Raw genomic sequence first — 23254 nt, 5'->3', positions numbered from 1 at the left:
TTTGCAACGTTGTGAACCTCGAGGTTGGAAATTCACTTATGGTGAATGGAAAACTGAGCCTGCCTCATTCTGGTGTCACATGATGGCCATGCCTTCTTGTGCCAATGCACAATTGGATAGCCTTTTTCTAACCTTTAATACATCAGTAATTTTGTAAACTGTGAGGACTCTCTGTTGTAGTTAATAATAGAATTTCCATGAAACTATCCCATCATTGGGGACAAACAGACTTCGTAGAGATGTGATAAATGAGAAGACGACAACCACTACAAAACTGTTGCAAACTACTCCCTATCAACCCGTTCATGTTCATCATCCAATTGGAACCCAGAAACGTGTCATACTCCCACCCCTCCCTTAAAGGTTTAGGTCTCTTGGTGAATGTCTCTCTCACTTGTGGGTCACCACATCTTTTACGTTTTCTGCACCTTATTCTTGCATCCACTGTATTTCTCTTTGAAAGACAGCCCTCGTGTTGTTTGGATCGTTTTATCAGATAAAAACTGTGAGAGGAAGTGTAAGATCCGTGTCAAGTGAGGATGCATCCTCCCCCCTACCTCGATGTCTCCAGTTGAAACCCCCTTACAAAGCAGCCTCTTTAGTGTGATTCTGTACAGCCAGCAGGCTCATCCATAATGTAGACACTATTATGGGAGCCTCCTAAGGCTGGATTTACACCACAGATTCCAATGTAGTGGTTACTGCATATCCAATTTTCTCGACTGTCTATTTACTGTATATCACTGGCTACATTTATTACCTAATGCCCATTGGTTTAAATGCAGGTAACCTTGGCATTAATCCACTGGCCGCTGTTGGCTTTCCTTTTGAACGGTGCGTGCACCTCTAAAGTGCCAAATTTACACCCCATTTGTCTATTCTTTTATGACTTTAGATTGTACTCTGTACCAGAAACGGTATTTTGAGGATGTCAAGCTTGTATCAAATGTGTACCCTCCCATCTGTCAGTTTATGCTGCCAATCCGAAACGTGCCACATAAGACACAAAAACCAACGTAATGTATAATCTCATGTGTCATGGAGGCGTTGACACGCTATATTATTAACTGCCTTCAGTCTGGGCTTGGGCGACGAAAGTCGAGGTTGTCGACCTCCCAAAAAGCTCCAGAAGAGCATCCAGCTGCCACCCAGGCCGCAACCTGCCTCTTTCTTTCATCTCAGTCATGCTCACATGGTCGCCTTCATTACGCAAGCGGCAAACAGATCAGTGGAGCCGCCGTGCCAAGTACACAAGTGCAAGGCAGACACCAAACCCGAGAAATCTTCTGCCACATGCATGTTGAATGTATTCGGGTTATTATTAACACTCATGGCATCATGAGGTGTTTTAATGCTCTCAAATTCTCACTTTCAGGATGCTGCGGAGGTTGTGCCATTTTAAACAGGAACGGGGAATTTCATAGTGGTAGACCAATATGTTTTTTTTCTGGACCAATATTGATTAGTAGTAGTCAAGGAAGCCCACAACCAATAGTTGGAGCTGATATTTGCAGTACACTTGTGTTTTGGCACTTGCAGATTTGCATTTTTTTTTTTACCTGTGTAGTATATATTTTTTGAGGGGAAGTTGGGGGTTTTCCCTAATTTTTGCCCTTTTTTTGGAGGATAACACGTCACAAATGTTCATCAGTGTTTTAAAATTCTAACAGAAAGTGCAAGGAGCTACGAGGGTCATCAGCATGTCCTAAGTTAAATGAAAACATAAGCAACTAAATTGCTACCTAAAGTCTACAGTAAATAACATTTTGGGCTATTCCCCCGTCACGTGTGTGGCATACAACAATTCTCTTGTTCTTCTGAACTTCAAGCATAGGTAATAATTAACATCTTAATAAAGTATAGGATATTTATAGGGTCTTAGGTTAGCTGTGTCAGCATTTTAAGTAGTTTAGCGTTTTCACTTCCCTTCTCAGAAATACTGAGGCAAATGTGCCGTGTTTGTGAGTGCAAGTAAATAATAATGTGGCATCTTAATCAAGAAATAAGAATGCACTGACTTTTTGTAAATCATTTGAAAATACAAATAATCCGTCAGGTCCATAAAGTATATGAAAATGTAGTGATTTGTGATTGCCATGGCAGTGACAGAGATGCATGCAAGTTCATGTAAAACTTTAAGACTTATTTTTAGGATAAGATTAGGGGCAAAATAAATTTCTTGGTTGTCATGGTAAGAGAGTGCATACTCGCTATTGGCACAACAATCAGGTTGTACACTAATTTCACCAAGACAAGAAATAGGATATGCAGTAATTCTGTATTTTAACAAAAACATGTCACATACATGCCATTAAGAAACCTGGGATCACATGTCTCCTTTAAAGGAAACAGTAGGAAAAAAAAAAAAAGACGGTTAAAGTTGTTTGGTTGTTAATATTAGTTCCAAATAAATTAAAAGGTGGCTTCACATTTCACGAAGTTTACATGAGAGCCTTATTCACAGGGGGAAAATGAGACAGCCTTAGCGTAACTGATGATTTGTGTGTTTTTTTCTCACAAGATTGCTTTTTTTGTGAGAATATCCCCTTCTCAGACTTTAAAGACAGCTTGCTCAAGCAAAGGATGTGCAGCGGCTCCATTTGTCACACTGCAGTCTACTGTATGTTCAAGTGAACTGAAATGAGAAATCACATCTCAAAGATAAGCTACCCGCTATAGTCGAGTTGATGCAAAATATTTTTTGTTTGTGGCCAAGTGCAAAACACTTACTGTACGAGCTAAAGAGAAGGGCGGGCCGGGCGCGCCAATCCGTAAAAGAAATTTTAATTAAAAGACTGGCAGAGTTTGTGCTCGGCGTGACAACTCCATTATTCCCCCGGTGATAAAACACTGGCCTAGCTGAACAAATTCAGCTCATTAACTGGCAGCTCAAGTGGGCGCGATCAAGCTAAGTGGTATTTTCGGAGGGGTGACACCAAACGTGTGGAGGGACTGTTTCAGTGTGGCTTCTCTGACCTTTGACCTTACACAGCCGTCGAACACTGGAGTGACATGGTGTGAGCTTCAGTAAGAAGAATCGGGGTTTTGAACATTTTATATTGGCCATATCAGTCTTATAGTCTCATCTCATCTGTCAAAAATGAATGTTGTTATGCTCTTGATATTACAATTTGATCCTTGTAAAAAATTAGGATGTCATTCTTGTAATTTTTCAGCTTCATTCCTGAAATATGACTTGTTCTTGTAAAATTCCCACTTTTTTTCTTGTTCTGGTAACTAGCTCAGCCCATTAAAATGATAATTTTCTTGTCATTTTCCGACTTTATTTTTAAGTCTGACTTATTGACGTATCCGCCAATACGGAGCCTTGATCCAATACCTCAGCAATGCATTACGAAGAAAAAAAAATGTAAAAATTTGAAAAAAAGTACCCCAACATGATAACTTCTTATATGGCTTTAAGTCAGTAGTGTTTCAAATCAAGTAAATATATAAAATATTTTAATCGTGACTTTGGAAATTAAGAAGATTCCAAAATCCGGTCTTTTTTAGCCGATACCCATAATTGAAAATCACATGATCAACTCTTATTTCCCATCACATGATCAGATCGTTTCAACTTTAGAAATTACAATTCACTTCTTGAAATGTTTTACTCTTGAATACATGCTGCTTGTAAGATCTTCCTTGTAATATTCTAACTTTATTCCTCTAAAATTCCATTACATTACAACTTCATTCTTGTGAAATCATGATCTTTTTTTAAAACTTGTATTCAACTTTATTCCTCCTGTAAAATGGCATGCTTCTGAGCATAAACTTGTATCATAAAACCTTTTCTTTTTCATATTCCAACTTTAATCCTGCAAAATTCGTACAAAATTTTACCTCTTCTCTGTTTGTTTATTTTACAATAATTCCCTTTCTTTAAAGAGCTGGATATGATTTCAAATGTTCTGGTTTCGTACGTAAATAGATCCAATAGTACGTGCAATTTGACTTCAGCTAATGCGTCTCTGATACGACTTTGCATATAAAGTATATGCAGCAAGTAAGTGTGTTTACCTTCATCCGGGTCGTTCCTGGCCGACGCTTCCAAGAGCGCCACGCTAGCTGTGAACGACACTCGCCTCTTGACCTCGGCGTGCTGGTAGCCGTTGGCGTTGCGTCCCTTCCTGTCCGCCTTGCGCTTTTTGTTGTGCATCTCCTTCTCGTACACGGCCCATCGCTTGAGCTGCTGCGTGCGGCGCTTCTGGGCCGTCCGAAGCCTTTCCAGACTGGGGACCTTGTCCAGCTGCTGCAGCTCCTGGATCAGCTCCAGGTGGTTGGCCATGATGGCGAAGCGTTGGGATGGGTCGGGGGCGGTGGGCAGAGCAGCGCAGAGAGGGGGGGAAGTCTAACGAGGGCTGCACCTTCGGCAGTGGCCTCCTCCTGTCAGTGTCTTCGTCATCATCATTGTTGTCGTGGTTTCAGCAGGAGATCTGAGAGAACAGCGAAGGAGAGAGAAATGACATTGTCGAGATATCTTAAATCATTTGTATATCATATCTCATATCATCTTTCCTCACTAAAATGAATAAAAATGCTATTAATCCATTCCACCCCACCCAAAAAAACTAAAATAAAATAACAGCAACATAATTTTTTTAGGTAAAACTTGAGCGAGACTTGAGACTTTGAAGTCGGCACTCACAAATCAGAAAAAAAATAATAATCCGTCAAACGACAGATCATATCTTGAAAAACTTGTAAGTTGCGGGTCACTCATATTTCAAAGCACCACTTCATTGTATGAGCTGAGATTCAAATTCAAATTGATAATCTCCTGCCTGAGGCAAATTCGCCAACGACTGCACGACTGCACGACTGTACTGTCTTCACATAAGATTTCTGTAATTAATTAGTTTTTAAAAAAAAAGAGGTCAACATCTCCATTTCTAGCCAAACAGCTGCCAAAAAAAGCTTACATTCTTAATTTTCCGTTAGCCTCAGACGTCCGTCTACTGCCACTCTACCAAGGTTAACCACTTCCTGGATGCTGCGCTGCACGCATGAAAGATAAGCTCACAAACTAGGGCAGCGCAGTTATTTTTCCGACAACTACAACAGAAAATTCCACTCGAGGACAGAGCAAAAAAAGCGAAAAGACTTTGAAATGTCGACAAAGCAAGGCTCCTACTCTTTTGTGTTGTTTGCTTCTTAAACTTCTCAAAAGAGTTTGAAGGTTAACATGACATTCCCTTACATTTGCATTGACAAAAACAAGATCTGGGCCAATGACAGTCAATGTATAACAGTCAAGAAGTCTTCAAATAGCCCCCCTTTGTGTATTTACACTAAAAATGCATTTATATGCTTCAATCATCAGCCACTTACTCGGTTCACTGCCTGCCGTGCCGCTGAATCCCACAACCAGTAGTGCAATGTGATGTTACGTCTCGTTTACTTTGCAGCAGCAAACAGCCACATGCACAGGGCCAGGAAACCAATCGTCATAAATCACACCATCACTTCTGGTATGTGTGATGATTGTGCAGAAGTGCGTGACACATACACACGCACACGCAAATAGCACTTGAAGTCAAAGGCAAATTGGAAATGATTTCCAAGGCCAATGGTTAAAGAAGCAGGCTCGCAATTTGTTCTGGAGAAATTTTGAATGAAAGCTGACAGCTATTTTCTTTTTCCCTTCTGTCAAGACGGCAAGGTTGAGTGCGTCTTTTCACAAAGGACTGAAAGAGCCAAGAAAGTAGGGATGGGAATGCCAATCGCTTAATTGATTTAAAAAAAAAAAAAATCAGTCCAATGTGGGGAAATAGTGTTGGTGAAGCAAGTGAGGAGTAATTGCATAGAATATAGTTGTAATATTAGTGCGCCTGTGTACAAAATGTTCCTGTTTGGGGAATGGCCGTGTCCTAACTTCTGGTTGCTAGGCTAACAATAGCGATAACAATGACAGTGTCCAACTCTTCAAAGTTCAGCTGTCTGCTGAAATTAATTTGCCTATCACCAAGAATCATGACCACGAACTACTTTAGTTCAGAATTATCATTAGCTATATGCCACATGAGGGTGGCACGGTGAATAACTGGTTAGCACGTCTGCCTCCCAGTTCTGAGGACTCGGGTTCGAGTCCAGGCTCCGGCCTTCCCGGGTGGAGTTTGCATGTTCTCCCCGTGCCTGCGTGGGTCTTCTCCGGGTACTCCGGTCTCCTCCTACGTTCCAAAGACATGCATGGCAGGTTAATTGGGCGCTCCAAATTGTCCCTAGGTGTGCTTGTGAGTGTGAATGATTGTTCGTCTGCATGTGCCCTGGATTGTCTGGCAACCAGTCCAGGGTGTACCCTGCCTACTGCCCAAAGCCAGCTGAGATAGGCTCCAGCACCCCCTGCGACCCTTGTGAGGAAGACGCGGTCAAGAAAATGGAGGGATGGATATATGCCACATGAATCACATCAGCTGCAAGCTTGTAAATATGTTAGATTGCATCAATCACGGCTCACCTCTTTTCTGAAGCTGAGCCGTGGTTGGTTACCTGAGCGTGGCCTGAGCAACTGTTATATTCAGTCAGCAGCAAGTAGCAAAATGGCCACCCCCTGCGGGGGATTTTGCTGCTTGAAACAAATTACCCAACTGCAATATTGATCAGAATACCACGTTTAGACTAGTGGGGGCCCGTACAACATATTATATTGTCAAGAAAAATTTGGGGTTGACTTCACCTTTTAGCTTGAGTCTATTATAAACATACTATTTCTTAGACTTCAGTCTCTGTGTAGCCCTCCATCAGTACACTGTTGCTCATAAAGTTTGTATAAATGTTACTTATTTTATTTCCCTGAAATGATTGTGATATAGTCTTATTTGTCTTCCCCAATGTGGTTACTGTGAAAAAGTGATATGTATTTAACAAGAATTAACAGAGATGATTCCAACTTTCTGGACAGCAATTACAGGATTTGAATGTCCGAATTGCTCGGCAGAGTTGAAGAAGCGAGAGTGCACTGAGTATTTGTAGACAAATGTGAAGATATGAAGTGAGAAGGAGGAGCTGTGAGCCCCCGCTGTGATATCACGGCCGCTCCCCGGGGTCCAAGGCTTGCAAATCACAGATTGACCTCAATCAGCTTCCTGGCAGCAGATAGGAATGCCACAGTGCATTGCACATTTTTATGGAGAGGAGGGGAAAAAAAGTGGCACTGGCTGAATTGGATGCAGCTCATCTGAGAGAATAGCGGGAAGGATGATAAACATTCTCGCCAGCCGTCAAAGAGATTCTTTTTTGTTGCGGTGAGAAACCGTTAATGTGTATTTTGTTTTGACAGCCACATTCACAATACAAAAAGTCTCATTTGTCGACATGACAAGGAGGACGCTGTTCCTCTCCTGAGCTATTTTCACTTCAAAACAAAACAATAATAACAATCATGACACGACTCCCCCGTGTGCATCTTCAACAAACCACACATAAGCTGAGGTGGAGAAAGATATTTTACATCACGCCCTGTAATTATTTCTCATTTCCAAGTAGTATGCTAACAGGCTAATGGTCAAAATGGTATCATAGAGAAGGTAGCAATTTCAGGAATGAAAACTATCCCAATATGAATATCAAGTGGAATGACAATGTAAATGTTGCACAATCAGTAATCATTTGATATTTTTGTGGATTAGTTACAATATATGATGACGAGCATTATCTATATTATACATATCCATAATCACCTCTATAATAATGATTTCCCAGTGACCTCAATCCAGTGAGCTGAATGAGATTTTGTGATTTGAAGCTGATGATTATGTTCGCTCAGTAGGGGGAAGAAAAAAAAAGAAGAAAACTTAATTTTGAACTTCATTTTAAGACGGTGTCAAACATTTACAGTATATTCTCCATTTTTATGGTTTTACACGTCTGTGGTGTCTAATTATAGTTAAGGCCACACGGGGACACTAGATGTGCCTGGAATACTTAAGATTAAAAGAGTGTTCAGCACACCTCTTAATATGGGCTATTATGACATAAACATCAGCATTTTCTTAACTTTTGTTTGTGATATTAGTAATGTAAAATTAGAAACTACCAACTATTAGTATGTTAACATTTTATATTTAAGTCTATTTTAGGCCACGACTTGAGCTAAAGGAGCGCTGAACAAAAGGCCAGAGCACACAGCCATTAAAACAGGAAGTTAGTCACTTTTGACTGGAGCAGCACAATCTGAACCCTGACCTGTCTGGTCTCAGCCATTAGCCCGAAAATGCACCCTGCAGCCAGTTTGCACCCGAGACAGAGTGTATGAACACAGACATGAACATACCACTGTCACTTTGCCTGCACCAAAAAAAAAAAAAAAAAAAAAAAAAACTTGTGCCATGAATGGGAAGTGTTAGCAACTTTGGAACCTTTTAGTTTAAAACCAGCGACCAGCCCATGCTTAGTATGTACCCTGAGATATACTGGCGAGTGGCGACCAGTCTAGGGCCTATCACGCTTCTCTCGCAAAACTCCACTGTGATGGACCCCTGCCTAGACAATGGATGGATAATGAACTTCACTTGTACAGCAGTGAAAATTGCCTGTACTGTACCAAGAATAAAGAATTCTATAACGCCAACAACAATACTCCCCACCCCGACTTGTAGACACGCTTCTTATAAACCCTGCAATGATGAAGAGGCTTAGATGCGTTTAGAGAGCTGCTGCAGTGATGCACCACTTGAACAATCTCTTATCTTGCCTCCCTCCTCTCTCTCCCCGGGGTGTCCTCTCGGAGGACATTTTGATTCTGTCTGGGTGACTTGTCCTAGTTGGCACTGGGCTCGCTGGCAGCATGGAGGGAGAACGTATCTCCTCGGGTAAAGCCTTGATTTAAAGAGCTTGGGTCGTCTCCATTCTGGGACGTTATATCCCCTGTCATAACGATCGGGTACACCCGGAGATGGCAGGACAGTGTACTGGATAAAAAGCTACAGAGGGTGTAACTGAGTGATGGGAACCATCAGAAAGTTTTACAACATTTTGAGATATTTTCTCACACTCAAAAACCCACTAAAGAGCATGCTGAGAATTCATAATGTACTGTAGACCATTACATTTACCCCTATGGACAATTTAAAGCCTTTAAAATGTTATGTTTTGGAATGTGGGAGGAAGCCACAGAATACAGAGAACCCATGCAAACACTCGGAGAACAAACGGAAAACTCCACACAAGAAATGTAGCACAGTTTCGAACCTCAAACCTTAGAACTGTGAGGCAGACATAACAACCGATTTCCACTGTGCTGTGCCTATATATAAGATGAAAAAATATATCCACCATAAAAAAGTGCAACACCATGTCAAGTTTTAACAACAAATTCTGACAAATGTTACAGATGTAAATATTTTCTGCTCGTGTATGAGGCCACCATAGTTGACACTCGCCCCTGACTACCAAGCAGCGAGCAAAGTGAAGCGTTTAGTCGCTCTCACTGGACACTTTGTACACTTCTTGTTTGTTTTTGTGAACATAAACTCTGGAAGCACACACCTTTTACTGCACTACTCGAGCAGAAGGTCACATTGACTCGTGTATTATTATTATTATTATTGCATCTGTGGACTGAATGATCATTATTCCTTTTACTTTTGTGTGTTGGTAGCACCGCTGTCTTGACTTATAAATATTTTATTTCCATATTAGCTTCTTAGGAAAAAGCAATTCTATTAGTTTTTCAGAGCTACTGTAGCAGATGAAGCCATATAACTGTAGCTCTAACATCTCAGGTAATACCTACATAATTTAACTACCTTTTTTTTCAGCCACCATGGGGGGAATTAACAATCAATGAATTATTAATCCCAACTATGCTAGAATCTCTCTTTGATTGTTCTGAACTGCTTTTCAATGCCAGGATTGACCAGAGTAGTTGTGCCATAGCGTTGATGTAGGGTGTAGTTGATATCATGTTGATATTCTTTTGACAGAAGACAAGTTAGGACAGAATCAAAAGCACTAAGGTGTGTGCTTTGGTTTGACCCAATTGCATCATGACACGATTAATAAACAATTCCACACATCCAAAACAATTATTAACAATTGCTTGATGAGCCTAATTCAGCAGTTTTACCTCCACGAGTAACTCTCCAATCAATATATTGTGTGAGCTTCATACTCATACTCTGGTAGTCTCTCACCGTCGCAAAACCCTAGCTCTGCTCCTATAGTTCTGGAATCAAGGGAGGGGGTGAGCAGTGGCTGATTTGTACCCACTCAGAACCACATTTCAGTGGACCTGGAAAAAGAGGGTGTAAAGTAGGCTGTCAAGGGAACGTACTGGCATCAGTGATAGCCTGCAGGCTGAACCGTAGTTCGTCTTTATACTCAGCAGCCCCGCCCCCCAACAGTCCCTCACAGGAACCATGATTGTACGTAAGAAAACTAAGCAAGACTTCAAAATATCTTTTTGTCAATGTATTGTAGTTTTTTATTTGAAAAAGTTAAAGAAACCCTGATAAGGCCATCGACTGTATTATCATCAACTATGATCCATTATCAAAAGGAAGTTTGCTTTGACAGAGTCTACACTAATGAGACACAGAGGACCCAAGTAACTTCAGTGCAGCGCTTCACTGGGCTTACAATTAGTTGGCCATCCAAACAAGCGCGGCTGTCACCGTTGGCTTCTGCATTCTTAATTGGTTTGCCATCTTCATTTCTGATCGTTTCATCAGCTATGTGCAGGTTTGAGGTCGCAGAGCAGGTTTACAGCCAGATCCAGAGCTTTACGGGCTTCCCTGAGAATTCCTCCGACTGATCCTTTTTCTCCAAACTCAGTCTTCAAAAGGATAAGCAATGCATTGCCTGGCTCCTTTTTTTCTGCAGGACTCAATTTTCCGAGTGAACAAAAAGTCTGTGACCGGCCTGCAGGTTTTCCGTGTTTAGAGAGCCCTCTGTCATGACCTGGGCGGGGGTTATTCCTCCATCTGCTCCACACGGCCAATACGTGCTGTTAAGATCTGCATGTGTGTTTATATTTATGAAGTGGAAAAAAAACGCCCTGGCGTCCAGGTTGCTTCCTGCTGCATTTCACTGCACGATCTTTGGGGAGTTCCCTTTAACTCTTTCTTCTCTTTTTCTAAAATTCTTTCTTTCTTCTTTCTTTCACTTTCTCCTCTGTCCCTGTCTGGATCCTTTTCTCTCACTGTTGAGTCATTTGGCTGCCTAATGATGGCCCGACCAGGGTAAACAAGACTGAGACTCAGCCAGCCTGCAGTAAGTGTCACTTCTAATCTGATGCCCAGGCGAGACGAGCGTACACTGAGTCTGCCGCACTGGCCCGCTTAAACAGTGCGCAAAAGCGGAGGTGGGGGGGAAAATGGCCATGATGTGATTTCTTATCTTACGATGCTATAAAAACTCAAGAGGGACATGAGGCCGTTCCATCAAAATAGTTTTTTTTTCCCTCCCCTTTACAGGACAGCTTGTGCTCTGCATAGGCAAATTCTCTCTGTAGGTTTTATCCAGGGCAACATAAATACAATAGAGTACTCACTCAGCACAAACAGTGAACTACAAAGTATAAGCCACACAAACCCAGTGTTCTTCGAATAGTGAACCTTTCTTTAATAGAAGATGCTTCATCAGTCATGCTGGCATCAGTCCGCTTGATGCACTGGGGGCCAGTTGTCCCGCAACCGCCAAACCCGCCACAGACTTCATTTGTTGTCACTAGCAGCACTTTAATGAGGGTACTGTTACACTAACAGACCACAAAAAAAACATTCATAGCAGGACAGCAATTAAGCACTGCACCAACCATTCTTAAAATGTTATCTAATAATAATAGTAAAACCACTGGAAACTCCCTGAAAGATTTGGAATTCGACCTAAATCTACAGGAGAAATATCCCCAGTCTGGATTCTGTCAACCGTCTGGATTTCTGGAATGTCACTGAATACAATGCCGGCATGAAAGCAGGAGTTCAGAACGTTACAAGTAATATTTAAATGTAACAATCAATAATCAGAAAAACTGAGTTAAATCATCATCATCATCCATAGCTGAGTCAACAGATAACTACTACAGACAGTGACACAGTGATGAACTTGTTTTTTACACTCGATGAGATGTGAATTTTACAATGCCGTCCACAGAAGTTTTGCTTGTCGGGGAGGAGCTTGTTAGAAGTTAAGAGAGATTTACATGTGGACCTCGGGTGCATTGTTTTTCTAAATTAAATAATCTGTAAGCCATTTATTTTTTAAGATGTAAGGTCAGTCAGAAATAATATTCAAGTAATTTGGGATCATAATTTTTAATTTGCTTTGGTTGCTTTGGAATGTGTTTGCTCTTTGCAGAAGAGCTATCGGCTCCTATATCATCCTTACATCGGTATTAAATTACTCTTATAGTGGTTGACTTCCTACACTTATAAATTTTAAATGTGACTTCATAAATTTCTTGTAGACTTAGTGAATATTTTACAATAATGACACTTGCATCAGTGACAACTACAGAGCATGGATTGTCATTACTGGTGTGCAAAGACTTACAGTACATCGACTGTTTTCTGTCTTTGGGCAAAAAGTAATCAATAGGGGAAAAAAATTACAAGGCAAGGTATGTTAATGAATCTCAAGCGGACTGTCTCGCTCTAGCGGTCCGACTGAGCGGATATGCGTTCGTTTCATATTCCAAAAATCGGTAAATGCTACTTACACGGTCTGTTGTCCGGCGGTGCCTGAAATGATTGAAACCGCCGTTTGACTCATCTTGTTACAATGACAAAAGAAAGAAGGGGCTCCCAGATGTCAGCGTGTGATCAATCACACAGTTCAAACCTTTAAATTCCGCCAGTCTGTTAGTATGTTGCCATTAGAATCAAATGTGTTAATAGTGTGTTAACTAACTGATCTATAAAATCTATAACATTTTACTCTATTATGATTCCATTAGTAGAGTTTGTTGTTACTTCATGAGTCAGTACGACTAAATGCTCTGGCCAGTTAGTGACCAGTCAACACACTCAGTGGGGGTGAGCCGGTGTCATCTCTTACTCTATTTTTTATTAATAATGTACTGTTGTGCTTTTTGGGCACTCTTCAAATGATGCATTCAGGTGTGTCCAGTTTTTAAACCCTCAGAATTCTGCTAGGTAAAATAATGGTTCAAACTTCAAAGTGAGTGTGTGTGTGTTTATGGGGAAAAACATGCAGTAAAATGCTCCCAACTTAACAACAGAACAAACCACAAAACACTGAAACACACGTACACACACGCACGCTTTGAGTGCAGCTTATCCCGGACCAGCCACCGCCAGGCACACGATCCATGTGATCCCTTTTAGGCCAATGGTTACAGAGGCCAACCAGACATTAAAAATGACTCAACATGAGAGAGAAAGTTCATGAAAATAAATATCTCCAACAAGCTTCTCACAAAGTCCCTTTGCCTTCAACATGCCTCTGACCTTAAATCTAATTTCCGATTCACTTATTGGAAGCATACAAATCTACATTAGAAAACGGCTTCATTCTCCGCTCCAAATAGCAACACACTTTGATTACAAATATTCATATTACACAACAATCATCAATGAAAGAGGAAACAGATGAAAGGATAAACAAAATGAAGTGCACACGCAACAAATTACATTGCGCAAATGTAGCTAATTGCAGCCATGGGCAAACCATGTGCTTAACGGAACGGAACTAGACAATCACATAACACGCAGGAATAACAGCAACAATTAAAATAGGAACAAGAATAGCTTACCCCTCATTAAAAAAAAAGGAAAAAAAATAAATTGCCCAGAGGAGTTAAAGCATAGTGGAGGTCTGTATGAATAAAGCTCAACTTCCCGTAAGCGACATGATGTTTCCCTTCATTTGACAGCACACTAGTTCAATCTGCTTGTTTAAAGCATTTAGTGCACTATAGAGTGGTTGAAAGGTAAATATTCTCGTCATGAATGTATGGAAACAAATATTACAACATGCCTGTCATTACATGGAAAAATGACAGTATATCTTAATATTCAACTTGAGCTCCTGTGGTGGCAACAACCAACCAACAACCAGTCCAATGAAAGGCCCATTTGGAAAAAACAAATCTCCATTAGTGTTGTCTGTTTGAAAAAATGTATTCATAATGACTTCAGTTATGCTTAAAAAAAAAAAAAAAAAAAAAAAAAAAGCCTATAGATGCAATAAACAATCAATTTCAAACAATCAATCAATTCTTAGCGATTATGTCCATCCCGAATGTTGCGTTTGAAACTTTGCACCCGTTTCCTTTCCTGACAACCCGACATTCGCACAGGTGTTGAAGCAGCTCTGTTTGTTATTATCCCCAAAACGCGGATTGCTAGCGAAACGACTTGATCCCCCTTGATTTCGTGTCTGGGATGTTTTATACAGAACATTAACTAGGGGGAAGAAAAAAATCAGATAAATTGGTGTAAAAAGGTGCTAGTGACTACCTGGGCAACACTTTTGTCTTCAAAGTTCAACGGCTGTGTTGCCAGGGCCATCAGGAGAGAATTCCGCGTGAAGAGAGTCGGGAGTCTGCTGAGGTTTCCACAACAATGTGAGGAAAAAACCTTGACAACCCCACCACCCCCCAGCCTCCCTCTGTCAAACACCTTCCTGTACAAACCCTGAAATCACTTCCTGTTCAACACAGCCTCCCAGCCTGTGATTGGCTAAGCCTCTTCCATGCAGTTCCTGTGTAATTGAATTGGAAAATACAACAAATGTACTGCACGGTAGCATCCATCTTTTAGGACAGCAGATTGTTGAAGCCAATGCTAATTGTTTTAGTCACCCAGCAAGTGGTCACTGCATCCATCCACTTGGGGGGCCGCTGATCACCTTAAGTCCCTGTGCAGCCAAAGACCTCAGATTCTACCTCTCTCTATTATTTTAAAGCCGACTTATTACTTTTATCTGGCCACAAATCCAAAAGTCACATCAATTTATTCCTTGATCCCACAGGAAGGGGTACAACCTACACACGTTTAAATCAACATGAGCAGAACAAGTTAGAGCTTTTGGAAACGGTATCCACAAATAGCCAAGAAATGGGGTGGACGAGCTCGAGGACCTCTGTGTCGTCTCCATAGCCGTCCCCAAGACTCGCCTATCGCTCTATCAAGACTGCAGATTAGCAGACAGCCCGGCGATCAGAACACTGATCTAGTGTAATCGCTTTTTCCACAGTAAGCAAGCGAAGCGGTGTCGGGCACAGCTGAGCGAAGACGTCTTAATCGGCAGGAGGTCAAGGAGCAGCTTTGCAAAAGTGAGGATGGGACTTCCTGTGAGGAATGGCCACATTTAAAACAAGAGGGTCAAGTCAAAGCTCTTTGCTTTGATTTTGGCCTCGTGGTTATCAATATTTAATGGGACACAGCCTAATCGGAAAACGGCAGAATAATTAAACATGTGTTAGGGTGGAAAAGTACTTCTGGAGGCAGCGGAGCGGTGAGGACAGCTCAGAGGAATTTCATTTTGCTGATGCACAGCCATGCGCTTTAACCTTTTCAAATTCAAGATGAAATGCTGCTTGTATAAGCGCTTGAAAAGAAAAGAAAAAAAAAACATTATATTTTCTTCAGCATCTCGGGGAAAGAATAGAGAATGCCCTTGCTGAGCATGGACTGACCCTGGACTCAACCCAATAACATGAATTTGCCATTCATCAATGTGTTACTCATGGTGATTGATGACACTGATTGCCATAATTGAGAACTCAACTTCCTTTCTGTCTTGTTGAACAAAGCAAAACTTGCAAAAAGAAATACTTAACGATAGGCATTATCGCTGGACTCCTCTTCACATAAAAATGGTTTCTTGGGAGCCATTTTGGACCTGCTATACTGTACGAAACTTCCAAGGAGAGATGCCAAACATTAAGAGGGCCTTCACATGACAATGACGAAGCAAAAAAGTTGGAAAACACAAATGCTTAACTTTATAATGATTGAGATATAGCAAGGTAAAACTGGAGTGCTGGCAAGCAGGTCTGTATGCAGACACACATGCATGTTGACAAGAGCATCCCTGTAGTAGCAGCTGGTGAGGAAGAGCTCGGGACCGCTCGGCACATCAAACATTTAAAGACCGCCGTTGCCTCAGCAGCACCCACCGTCACAAAGTGAGACAAACACAGCCAAATATGTTTCCATTAGCGCGTGTGTGTATTGTGCGCATGTGTTCAACAGTACATGAAAGTGAGACCAAGAGGCAAACGAGGCTAACTTGAAATAGAGCGGCTGTGATTTGGTGTTTATGGCCAGCATGTACTTTATCAATAACCATTCCAATTGTCATTTTAACAAGTCCACCCAGTAACACTGATCAATGAGTCAAGCGGGAGCTAATACATTTTTAAAAAGTGGTTTGTAACCTGAGGCTTGTGGGCCATAGAAGACCCACAAAATCCTACTTACCATGCAATTCTCAAACACGTAAACCCTCAGAGGAACTGTTATAGGAAAAATCCCCAAAATATTTAACTTACTAATGCTATATATACCACAATAAACATGTAGTATAACGAGTATACGGTACATAAGATTTAAGAATAACAGGTGCATCTGAATAAATTAGAATACCACAGAAAAGTTGATTTAGTTCAAAAAGTGAAATTCATACTGATTAACTAAACGCATAAATATACTTTTCAGAAGACCACAACCTTCCCAAATTATGTTTAAAATCTTTTTTTTAAGCCATATAAGAATTTCTTCAGATAGGAAATTTGAGGTTAGCTGTAAGTGGTAAACAATAATAATAATAATAATAATAATAATAATAATAATAATAATAAATTATTGTAATTGTTTTTTCAATTGACAGTAGAATTTACTGAGTTTTGTTAGATTAGTTATACTATGTGAATTTTCCAAAGACTGTCTATAAAAGTGCATCATATAAGCTTAATAAGGGAACTGATGCATTGTGCAAAAACCAAAAGAGAACAATTTGAGGAATTACCTGAAATTAACAAGAAATAAATTAAGACGTACAAATATTCACTTTGAACATTTTCAATGACGTCTATCTGTTTTCTCGCGCTTGACCTCATAGGGTCACGGATGAGCTGCATCCTACCCCAGTTGACTTTTGGCAATTCCAAAGCATGTATAGATGAGCAAGCATTAACACCTAATTGCAGTCTTCAATGCCAGCTGACTTGGCATGAGAACTCGGGTCCACCCTGAACTGGTCTCTGATCAATCGCAGGTAAACATAATTGACCTACTACAACTATTGACGATCAATGACAGTTCAGTCTTCAATTGTTGCAGATGTTTGGCTGGACTGGTCGCCAGGCGGTCACATGGTCCATATAGACAACCATTCACACTCACAAACCTATCAGAAATGTAGTCTTCAATAGCAGCTGACTTGTGGCGTAAAAAGCTGGTTCACCCTGGACCGGTCGCCAGTCAAATAAGTCAATAGCTGAGTATACAAAAAAAAAACATTCCCACTACGTTTTGCACTTATGAACAATTTTTAGGGTGTTCAATGAAACTTACATCATGGTCTTTAGTAGAATGAATGAGAGAGGAAGTTGGAGTACCCGGAGTAAGATATGAAGGCTAAAATTTGAGAAATTAACAAAGCCACCAAAAAAATGAAGCATATTTTGGGGGGAAAAAGTTAAAAAGTGCGAAGGATGCAGTTGTAGTTGTCTGTGTCCCGGGAGCGGCCAAAGTCAGGACCACCATGTGTGCCGTAACAGCGGTGTAACTACAACATCTGCGCCGGGGAAAGATGTCGAAGCCTGCTCCGCGAATCGGCACTCCGGCTTACCGCAGCCGAGGCGCCGGCCACGATCATCTAAATGCTCGGTGGCCCTCTGGAAGCCGGTAAAAGTGAGCTAACTGGCCAAAACTGCTCCGAAAAGAAGACGAATTGGGAGAAGAAAAGAGTCCCGAGTAAGTGAGACATGTCTCCTCGTTCCTCCCCGAAAAGGAAATCCCTTCTAGGGGACTTCGGCAACACGACACGTCCGGCTCGTCGCCACTCACCTCTGCCCGGGAACCAGCGCTCCAATGCGGGGAACGCAACGGCGAGAGCTCGGTGCTTATCCCGGTGGGTTAAACTTGTCCCGTTATAGTGGAGATTCGCCGAGCTGCTTAGCTATGTCGTGCATGAGTGCGCGTGTGTTCGAAAAGTCAATGTGTGTGTATGCGTGTGCGCGCGCGTGTGTAGTTGGTCTTCTGGAGGGCGGGGCTAAGAGGAGGAGGATGCAGGCGCAGTGCGAGGCAGGGGTGCACCGAGGAGCTTCCACCCCCCACCACCAGTTGAGCAGAAAAATTAATACTTGCAGTTAGGTCTGTTCACAAATGCTTATTCCGTTTCCAGTCGCTGAAAAAAATCACTTGCTTGCATATTTTCTGCCTCTTTCTGTAACACCCCTAACCCTGGCTAAAATGGCGAAAGTTAGTCTACTCTCAAATTATTAATTTAATTTGTTCCATGTGCCTATGTCCGGAAACATTAATAATTTGAGGTAATGTGTCCCCGTGAATAAAATTAAGCCGCCCCAGCCCCAAAACTATGTTGTACTTACTCTTTAGCGCATCATTTACTTGTTTGGCAAAAGTTTAACGTGTTGACGTGCACTTCTTCCGTATTCATTCATAAAACGCAGCTGGAATTCTGGAATTATATATATATATACATATATATATATACATATATATATATATATATATATATATATATATATATATATATATATATATATATATATATATATATATATATATATAATTTAGTGTCTATTTAGGGAGGATTTACTTTATTTTCTCAGTTTTTATACAAATGCATTATCTTGTTTTAAAATGAATGTCATACAGAGTCGTGACTCCACAGCAAAGTGGATGTGCATGAATGTCCCAAAGAGAGAAAAAACTGATTCAGTGATGTTTATTCAGTATCTATTTTTTGGAGAAATTCATATTATATAATTTATGCAAATTTAAGTTTATTATGTATATATTTTTTTAATTATGATTCATATTTAATACAGAGTCATGACTCGACTGTGCAATGGAAGTTTCTAAACACGGCAAACGATGTTTCCTAATGTGTATGTGTCTCCGTGCAAACATTAAGTAGGAACAACAGCATCATCAGAGTCCACCTTGAAATGGAACATTTCAAAGATGGTTTCCAGGAGGTCTTGCCTGTCTCGGTTGCTTATTGTTTGTTTGTCTGAATGTTTTCCTGCTGATCTAATCGCAGGAGTTAGAGCATATCCCAGCTTTACGGAGAGAAGCAAGGTCTACCCTGGACTGAAGGCTAGTCAGTTGTAGGGTCAGAGGTGAGCTGGATCCGATCGATACAGAATTTTAGGGATAGACGTAGGGCCCACCCAGGACCGATCGCCAGTTTATCGCAAGCTCCCATGTAAGCAAACTTTGGGCAAGAGACGCGTATAGGTCCACCTCCACGGCAGTCAATTAATTACAGAGCAAATGTTAGAGGGAGAACATGCAAGACTTGAACCAAGAACGTCTTTGACTGTGAGGCAGAAATGCTAACCACTACCCCAGCTCAGTCAATATCCTAACGGCTTTGACATTTTCACGAGGCGAGTCGTTGGTCGTTTAACGTGAAGTCAATCAAGGTTGAGCCTCCAACAAAATGGAAGAATAAAACTAGTGGAGTGTTGTGAAGTGAGAATGTGGGTCAAGCCATAATGCTTGACGGAGTACGGTATTCGTTCATACCCTCCCCAACGCTCCCTCTCCCCTTAACCCCAATCTCACTGGTCCCGAGCTTAAAGATTTGACTTGCTACATATTTTATGGATTTGCACCCACGTAGCCTCCCTTGTCCCACTTCTTTTTCTGGTTGTTGTTTCTCTGGAAAAGTGGCACAATTACGCCACTCTTAGATTCCTACAAACTGGCGAGGAAAATAGTCAATACTTTGTCTTCTCATTTTCCAGGAGACACCGTTTAAAAAGCGTATCATAAATCTGCTAGGCATGCCTGCGTTGAGCCTGCGTCTCGATTTATATATCTATCTTTGTCTCGGATGAGCGCCAACAGCGCTGCCTCTGTCTCTCCAACAGTCAGCCCCCACCATTAAGATATTAGCACGTCAACAATGATGGAGTATGCCCCCATCATCAAGTGCTTACTTTGTTTTCTAATCACTCGGGCTATTATTTATCACTTTGTCTATTGTGGTCAAGAAGACGGCGTGGACAGACAGGATGGTTGCTCGCGCCACAATTGCATTATTGCTAGAAAGTTAACTGCTCTCAAATTCATGTCATATGGGCTGCATAGCCTTCAAAATAATAATCCCAGTTCTTACAAAATCTGCATGTCACATTTTAGCTGTATTTCATTTTTAAATCATGAAAATTTTTGCCCTGATGAAAACAAATCATCCCCGGACGTTTTTTATATATTAGTGTCATTGTACTGGAGTGTTTTCACAATATTTCCATTATCCAACATCCACCATTATGGCTACTTGTGAAAGTGTCGGCAACATGGACAAGTGCATGCACAAATGAGTCTGTTGGGGTCATAGAAATGCAAATGCGACAGATGCAAATGACAGTTCGCTAAAATAAGACAATAAGAGCACTTTAAGCAGCACGTACGGCCCTGAATAGACAAGACTATCGACCGTGGACAAGAATTCAAATGGAATAATTGCATTTATCTCTTAAGTACTCTCCCCACAGTCCGGTGATGGACAGCTTTGCGGGGCCGGCACACAAAAGGAAAGTGATTTCACACTACATTTTACAGCTTTATTCCCGTATTTTTCAATGCAAGACGTCTGCAGTGCAAGTCATCTTTTACGAGCTCGTAAAAAGCTTGCGATGTCTCGGCTGAGATGCAAGTCACACATCGAGCAGTATGGCGGAAACGCCAAAAGTTATACAATTTATTGAGTTCCACTGCAATTTTGTGGTGTAATGTACCCCAAAAGTTGTTGTTTTTTTAATGCAAAGCATTATCGTGCAAAAATCTTGTGATACTTTTGCTCAGTGAGCACCTAAAGTGAACTACATCGGCTCTGCAGTTTATTTGTACATAGCACAGGTCCTTGTATAGTAATTAAGAATGTTAAACTGTTATTTAAAACATTATCTGTGCAGTTATTAAAGGTTCAATCAGGGTGCGTTTGGTTTTGGATTTTTTGTTTGTTTGTTTTGTTTGTTTTTGCCTGTTAGCCAACATGCTCTCTTCTGTCCGTGCAATTAGAAATGTGCTCTCTTTGTCTTTCTCCCTCGCCTTTACTTGCATGTGTGTTATGCTGGTAGGAATATTACCTGGTTTCTAAAGTACGTCCTGGAGGTCTGAACGATTTGACACTAAACCCAATCATTTTGCATTTGCAGAAATACCAATAGCATCTCTTCTCGCGCTTCCTTTTATTTTCTCGTCTCGCGTCATAAACTGCCGACTTAATGGCCGTGACTGGAACACTGAAGAAAGATGCTGTTCCTTTTTGACTGGGTTTGCTTTCCAAATGGCTCCTAAAACTGTTAACACCCTTCTCCAATAAGAGCTCACGAAAATGGCTCAGGTCTGGCACAGCAACACAATGGAGACAAATTTGCCTCACATTGCGTCCATTCATGAATTCTCTCTCTCTCTCTCTCTCTCTCTCTCTCTCTCTCTCTCTCTCTCTCTCTCTCTCTCTCTCTCTCTCTCTCTCTCTCTCTCTCTCTCTCTCTCTCTCTCTCTCTCTCTCTCTCTCTCTCAAGTAGCGATAGGTAGATAGATAGACAGACAGACAGACAGACAGACAGACAGATAGATAGATAGATAGATAGATAGATAGATAGATAGATAGATAGATAGATAGGTAGATAGGGAAGGACAGACGTGTGAACTGTTCCACTGTGCCGCCAAAATTTAAATATGTTTATCGTGTGAATCGGTTTTGCCTGAACTGAAAGACCAGAGCTCCTTTTAGTGGCCACATTGGGAAATTGCAATGGTAAAATGTCTCAAAATATGATGTAAAAAAAAATTGAGTTTATTATGCTGTAGTGAAATTAAAAGCATAGACAACGACAGTGTTGATAAGAGGGAGAGATTAGTTTAAATGTGTAATACAGGCATGTAGACACTGAGGGGTGCTGTTGATTTGTAAAGCAAGGACGCCTACCTGGTAACAGGTGGAAACACAACAGTCACCACACACCGTACAATGGAACGATACTGCTACTGTATATTATTATTAGAACTATCATAAGGATGATTTTGATTTAAAAAAATAAATAAAATTCTGGTAGCTGAGTAAGCAGAATTTCAAATTGGACAACAAGGATCATCCTTTTGCTGTGTGGACTGTATAACAGTGTGAGAATATACTGTAAATGTCACATGATGGGTGTGCCCATCAAACAGGCTCGAATAAGAACATAATTAGAACAATCTTTTTAATTCTCTCGTCGGACGTCACAGCAACTTGTGCTACCAAGCACGCTGGTCAGCAATGTGCGCTGCCCCCTTCAAATGACGCCTAATCCCAAAGCAGAGGTTAAAAATAGAAATGGTTGTATGGCTCCCTTTGTCTGTGCATTTACGTAATCACCAATTCTCTCAAAGCTTTCCTTTTTGTGAAACAACACGAGATTAATCCGCTGCTAATCAAGCATTTGCACACAAATGTCATTAGTATCTTTTTAAAGGAGACATTACACTTTGTTTCACAATGTTTCCAGTTTTTATGAACTGTCTGTAACATGGTTTCATCAAAGTAACCCAAGGAGCAAGAATTAAATACTTTACACACACCTTTTTTGTCTTGTTGAAAATAGCCTATTTTGAGGAATGCAAGTAATAAAATTGACAGGATCTTGTGTGATATAGGGTCAAATCTTGTGTGATAGTAGTTGATTGATTTTGAGAGTGGCCAAAACAAGAAGCCAAACAATTGGTTCCTCACGCGAATATTGTTGTTGTTGTTATTATTATTATTATTATTATTATTATTATTATTATTACAAGCAAAAGTAAATGTTTGTGTGACATCAATCCAGCATTTCCTCCATCACATTGAATGTTTTAGTTTGGAGACAGGAGAGTGAGCAGCAGATGTCTGGCATTTCTCCCAGGCTCGACTAAAGCAGCTGAAGGCCTTAAGGAACTTAGCAATCCTGCGTAATGCACACATGTCACAAAGTAAGTCAGCCAGCATACAACCCGACCATCAACATTGCTCTGAACATGAGAAAATTGTCAGGTCGACTTTGTCACCCATGTTGATGCTGATAAATGATGTGGAAAATTGACAACCAATTTTTTTTTTT

General features: G+C 40.9%; 1 protein-coding gene and 1 long non-coding RNA gene across 4 annotated transcripts in view; one reads left to right on the top strand and one right to left on the bottom strand.

Moving 5' to 3' along the window:
• The window catches only part of ppp1r16b (protein phosphatase 1, regulatory subunit 16B), a 48016-nt gene extending 29851 nt beyond the window's left edge, over positions 1–18165 (bottom strand). Inside the window, exons 1-2 of the mRNA XM_077528640.1 lie at positions 17985–18165; positions 4027–4442 (exon numbers count right to left, since the gene is read on the bottom strand). Coding sequence (XP_077384766.1) covers positions 4027–4294 — 268 coding nt within the window. The 5' untranslated portion in view covers positions 4295–4442; positions 17985–18165. The remainder of the gene's footprint in view (positions 1–4026; positions 4443–17984) is intronic.
• The window catches only part of LOC144023337 (uncharacterized), an 83710-nt gene that overhangs the window by 59364 nt on the left and 1092 nt on the right, over positions 1–23254 (top strand). For 2 of the 3 annotated variants that reach the window (XR_013284532.1, XR_013284530.1), the window contains one exon: positions 23014–23126. The exons of the other annotated variant lie outside the window; for it this stretch is intronic. This is a non-coding gene — a long non-coding RNA (uncharacterized LOC144023337). The remainder of the gene's footprint in view (positions 1–23013; positions 23127–23254) is intronic. 3 annotated transcript variants of the gene reach the window in all.

Source organism: Festucalex cinctus, chromosome 8 (genome assembly GCF_051991245.1).
Source record: "Festucalex cinctus isolate MCC-2025b chromosome 8, RoL_Fcin_1.0, whole genome shotgun sequence".
NCBI lineage: Eukaryota > Metazoa > Chordata > Actinopteri > Syngnathiformes > Syngnathidae > Festucalex > Festucalex cinctus.
Note: the sequence above shows the minus strand (reverse complement) of the source record. Positions and strands in the feature narration are given on the sequence as shown.